Source organism: Priapulus caudatus, unplaced genomic scaffold, assembly GCF_000485595.1.
Source record: "Priapulus caudatus unplaced genomic scaffold, Priapulus_caudatus-5.0.1 Scaffold529, whole genome shotgun sequence".
Taxonomy (NCBI): Eukaryota; Metazoa; Priapulida; class Priapulimorpha; order Priapulimorphida; family Priapulidae; genus Priapulus; species Priapulus caudatus.
This window is the reverse complement of record NW_014577590.1, coordinates 215,709-220,933: the sequence shown is the minus strand read 5'-3', so window position 1 is coordinate 220,933 and position 5,225 is coordinate 215,709. Positions and strand designations below refer to the sequence as shown.

General features: G+C 42.6%; 1 protein-coding gene across 1 annotated transcript in view; it reads left to right on the top strand.

The window, feature by feature from the left end:
• Positions 1-1,568: 1,568 nt before the first annotated feature.
• LOC106811346 (endonuclease 4 homolog) overlaps positions 1,569-5,225 on the top strand; it is a 9,205-nt gene continuing 5,548 nt past the window's right edge. The window contains exons 1-4 of the mRNA XM_014814932.1: positions 1,569-3,566; positions 3,807-3,980; positions 4,454-4,576; positions 5,031-5,169. Coding sequence (XP_014670418.1) covers positions 1,613-3,566; positions 3,807-3,980; positions 4,454-4,576; positions 5,031-5,169 — 2,390 coding nt within the window. The 5' untranslated portion in view covers positions 1,569-1,612. The remainder of the gene's footprint in view (positions 3,567-3,806; positions 3,981-4,453; positions 4,577-5,030; positions 5,170-5,225) is intronic.

The following is a 5,225-nucleotide window of genomic DNA, read 5'->3' as shown; positions in this document are numbered from 1 at the left end:
CGCCATTGTTCGCCGCATTTTACTCGCGCTTTTCTGGCGACGGGAAACGTCGAATTAACCGACGGCACCGACGGCAATTCCCGTCGGTGCCCTGCCCCTATCAATCGCCGTACTGCCCCTGAAAATCCAAACCCGAGCCGACGGCAGTCACTCTGGCCTTAGCCCCTTTGTGGTATATTGCCGTCAGGGATGCCCTTTAATCTACTGCCGCCTAGGTTCGTTTTTCAGTCGAATCAAACATAAACACGGTGCGCATCGTGGTGCTGTAGTTGCCAATGCATGAGCTACAAAACGATAGGTCCGCAGGAGCGAATAATAACAGCATCGGGATAATTATTTTCTGCTCCTGATACGGAGCATGTAAAACTGGTCTGTTACTGTACTGTCCATTGAGCACGAAGGTGGCGTACAGGTGTCACGTGTTACGGGTAAGCTTAACACTGGGGGCCAATGATTTTCGTTTTGTACATTAAAAGCAAGACGACGTGTTGATGTACTAATGGTTATGAGTTTTCCTTTATTTTCAAAAGTGCCTTGGTGTGCACCTCTCAAATTTTTTGCAGAGTTGCCTTGGTGCCCTTTCTATTTTAGAGAAAATCGACGGCGATTTCTCACGATGCCGCCTAAAAAAATTGCCTTGCCTGCTTCCTCGTCTCCGCTTAATTCGAGCCCTGATATTGGCCCTCTCCAGCATTCTGTCTGAGTCCCTCCCAGTAATCTAGCCACAAGACTACACCGTTGTTAACCAAAAAACCAATTACAATGAGGAAACACTGGCTAGGTAGGCTAACGATACAAAGAGGGTATACATTGCGCTCAATAAGGCGGTCTATGTCCCCGAGGGTACCTGCCGGAAACGTTACCCTAGCTGGGTACAGGTCCGTATACCGGAACGTTACCCTGCGTAACTATCGAACTGCATGGATGAGTAGGGTTTTGAGTTAGGGTTATATAGCGCTTTAGGTGTAGAAGTTAGAGTTTAGGTTAGGGTTAAGAAGTTAGCGGTTAGCGTGAGGAAGTAGGCAACTCCCTAGACTCGTTAGTGGAGTAGGCGAGGCTACGGTCCGGCATATTAGATTTTACCCGATCCAGTTAGTACCGATTGGGTAGAGACGGCCGAGAAAAATGTGAGCGACCTGCGTATGCAAGGCAGATAACGCATCGAGATAAACAATATTGCGGAGTTTACTCGCACAACCGGGCTCTCGCGGAGATGCGTAACTAATGGCGCGGAACATAGACGCAGAACTGTCAATGGGTGTATATGCCAGCAAAATCAAGACAGCGTACTCGTAATAAATTACCTGTAGACTTACAGTAATATAATCTGACGTTATATATACGACAATATATACGACGTTATATGTACGACAATACACCACATTGCACAAATATGATGGGAGATTTTTAGAAATTCATAAGGATTGTCTTGTCAGTGTCACACGTGCTGACAGCACTGCTGTAACATAATTCTATTAGTATTAGCTTTTTTAGAATTACCAAGTTTTCTGGTAGGAATGTATGTAATGGTCTGTTTTTTTTAAAGTGTAAATTAACCTATTTGTTGTGTTTCCTTTTATTAGGTCATAAAGTTTACGTAGAGAAAAGTAATATGCCAGCAAAATCAAGACAGCGTACTCGTAATAAATTACCTGTTGAGGTGGAAGATGAAATAATAGCAGCGGAGGATCAAAGTAGGAGCAATCTGTCTGAGGACAATGAGCCTACAGTTCCAGCAAAGAAACGACTGATTAGAAATAAACAAATTCTAAAGGATGAAGATAAAATAATAGCAGTGACAGATCAAAGTGAAAATAAGCTTCCTAAGCAGGAAAAAGTTCCAGCAAAGAAACGCCAAATTAGAAATAGACAACTTCTTAAGATTGAAGGTAAAATAACAGCTAAAGAAAAGCAAGCTGATAACAAGCTCCATGATAGAAAGGAGCTTAATGTTCCGGCAAGGAAACGACAGAATAGAAACAAACAACTTCTTAAGGTTGAAGATGAAATAATAGCAAAGACAGATCAAGCTGAGAGCAAACTTCCTGAGGAGAAGGAACTGATTGTACTTACAGGAAAGAAACGACAGTTGAAGACTAAACAACTTTGTAGGGCTGAAGACAATATACTAATGAAGGAAAAACTAGATGATGACAAGCGACCTGAAAATGAAGATCCAAATAATGCTCCACCCAACCAAGTTCCAACTAGGAAACGGCAGATTAGGAAGGAACAACAACAACTTCATAGAGATGAAGACAGTGTACTAGAAGAGAAAGAACAAAGTGAGAGCTGGCTACCTGACACACAGATACCTCGACTTACTGCAAAGAAAAGACAGGCTAAGAGTAAGGAAAATGATAAGGCTGAGGATAAGGAACTAGCACAGGAAGATAATGCTGCAAACAAACTGACCAAGAATGAAGAACTAGTCAAAGTTCCAGCAAAGAAACGCCAGGTTAGGAATAAACAAAAGCAACTTCATGACGATGAAGATGAAATCATTGCAGATGAAAAAAACACTGAGAGTAAGCTATCTGAGAAAGAGGAATTAGCCAAAGTTCCAGCAAAGAAACGCCAGGTTAGGAATAAACGAGAACAACTTCGTAAAGATGAAGATGAAATCATTGCAGATGAAGAAAACACTGAGAGTAAGCTGTCTGAGAAAGAGGAATTAGTCAAAGTTCCAGCAAAGAAATACCAGGTTAGAAATAAACAAAAACAACTTCGTAAAGATGAAGATGAAATCATTACAGATGAAGACAACACTGAGAGTAAGCTGTCTGAGAAAGAGGAATTAGTCAAAGTTCCAGCAAAGAAACGCCAGGTTAGGAATAAACAAAAACAACTTCGTAAAGATGAAGATGAAATTATTACAGATGAAGAAAACACTGAGAGTAAGCTGTCTGAGAAAGAGGAACTAGTCAAAGTTCCAGCAAAGAAACGCCAGGGTAGGAATAAACAAAAACAACTTCATGAAGATGAAGATGAAGTCATGGCAGATGAAGAAACAGCTAAGAATAAGCTGTCTGATAAGGAGGAACTAACTAAAGTTAAAGCAATGAAACGACAGACAAAAGGTAAACTACTCATTAAGGTCAACGTAGATGGACTAGCAGAGAAAGAACAAGTTGAAGCCAAGCTGCTATATGGGAACAAGGAACTTGGAACAAAGAAACGACAGGCTAAGAATAAAACAGTAAAGGAAAAGGAAGTTGAAATTACAGAACAAAAACAAGCGGCAACGAATAAATTATTTGTTAAGGAGAAAATTGATCAACTAGCAGAGGGAGAAGAACACTCTGAAAGCAAGCTGCCTGAGGAGCGTACTAGAAGCATCACTGCAAAGAAACGGCATGTTATGACTAAACCGTCTGCAAATAAGGATGAGGAAGAAGTTGATGAACCACTGAAGAAGTTTTCACGCATTGAAGTCATTACCACTGAGAATAAGCTTGCCAAAGTTACCCCTGAAACTCTCAAGGAAGTGTCTACTACTATGTCAAGCTCTGATTCATACTCAAGCAGAGCGAACAAGTATGTTGGAATGCATGTGTCTATCGCAGGTAAGATAGGTGTTCACCATAGCACATTATATAGTACCCGGGGGTCTTTTTTATCAAATGACTGGAATTTCAAACTGGAAGAATTAATCTGGCATTGATAAGTATTCTTTCCATGATCAGTAATAACAACAACAACACACAAAATTGCAAGCACGTGTACATGTATGTACCTGCATTGTTGATTTTTCATGTATGTGTGATGTGCATGTATGATGCATGTGTAATGTGTGATACTTGTAGGTGGTATATGGCATGCATTTGCTAATGCAAGTGCTCTGGGGGCCAGAAGCTTTGCGATATTCCTACGATCACAGCGTCAGTGGGAGAGCAAACCCCTGACTGACGACGTCATTGAAAAGTTCAGGGAGGCCTGTAAAGATCACAGCTTCGAACCTCATCTGATTGTGCCTCATGGTTCGTGACAGCCGCACTGTTCTCTTACTTCTGTTGTATTCGATGTTTATGTTCAGTTGTTCATGTTCGATATGTCACATACGGTATTGTAGAGCTGATAATATGATATAGATGGATCATGTAGGAATCCGACTCTCGCGTGGTTATTTCATTAGATATGTAAGTCACGCGGGTCCTAGTTCTTAGGTATGTGTTTCAATGTTTAGTCACTAGAGGGCAGCATCTATACGGAAGAATATAACTGGGTTGCATGTTTTGGCTTGTTTATGTCTAACCACCAACAGTCGCCAGCATTCTTGCACTAGTTTTCAGTTTATTGTAGGAGAAAACTAAAAAAATCTATAAAATATTTGTAACCGTTATGTAGCATGCTATTATAATCTCAATACCAGCCCTATCTCTGCACTTAACATTGTCCTCGCTAACGTTCACAGGCTGATGCTCATCGTATGCTTTCTTGCCGCATATTTCAGCTTCCTACCTGCTGAACTGCGGTGCTCCTAACCCTGAGATTCTGGTAAAGAGCAGAGCTGGCCTGGTGGAGGAGGTGCAACGCTGCGAGCGGCTCGGACTGCAGCTCTACAATTTTCATCCGGGTTAGTATCGCCATCACAGGGTCGTTCCACCGGCAGGGCAGTGGTCCATGCGTGGGCTAGCGGGCGTCAGATATAGGGTGCCAGAGACGTGGTTGATCCGTGGGCGGTCGTGGGTGATCATGGGCGGAAGTTTCCTCCATGCATTCCAGGTAGCATTCCATTGCATGCATGAGAAATCATTTCCCGGGTTTGCTTCCAGTCACGGTCTGGAAAATTCGTGTACCGGGATGATAAGCTACGTGGTTGCCACACACTGGTAGAGCAACGCCCTTGCAAATCTATTTTCAGCAATTGTATCGAAAAGCCTTTCTGTGTCTCATAGGCAGCAACCATTTAAAATTTACGGCTTAGTCTGGAGAAATGTGGAAGAGCGCGGAAACTTGTAACGCGCATGCCTTTCTACTCGACCACACTTCTTTGGCAACATTTTATAACCGAGGTGATTGTGACGCAGGCTCCACCTGTGGACTGATTTCGGTAGAGGAGTGCATCGAGAAAATAGCGGAGAGCGTCAACCTAGCTCACCGCAAGACGAAGTACTGTACGATCCTGCTGGAGAACATGTGCTGTCAGGGACACACCATCGGTGGCAAGTATGTATTATACACTAGCTGTCAGGAACACACCATCAGTGGCATGTATGTATTAT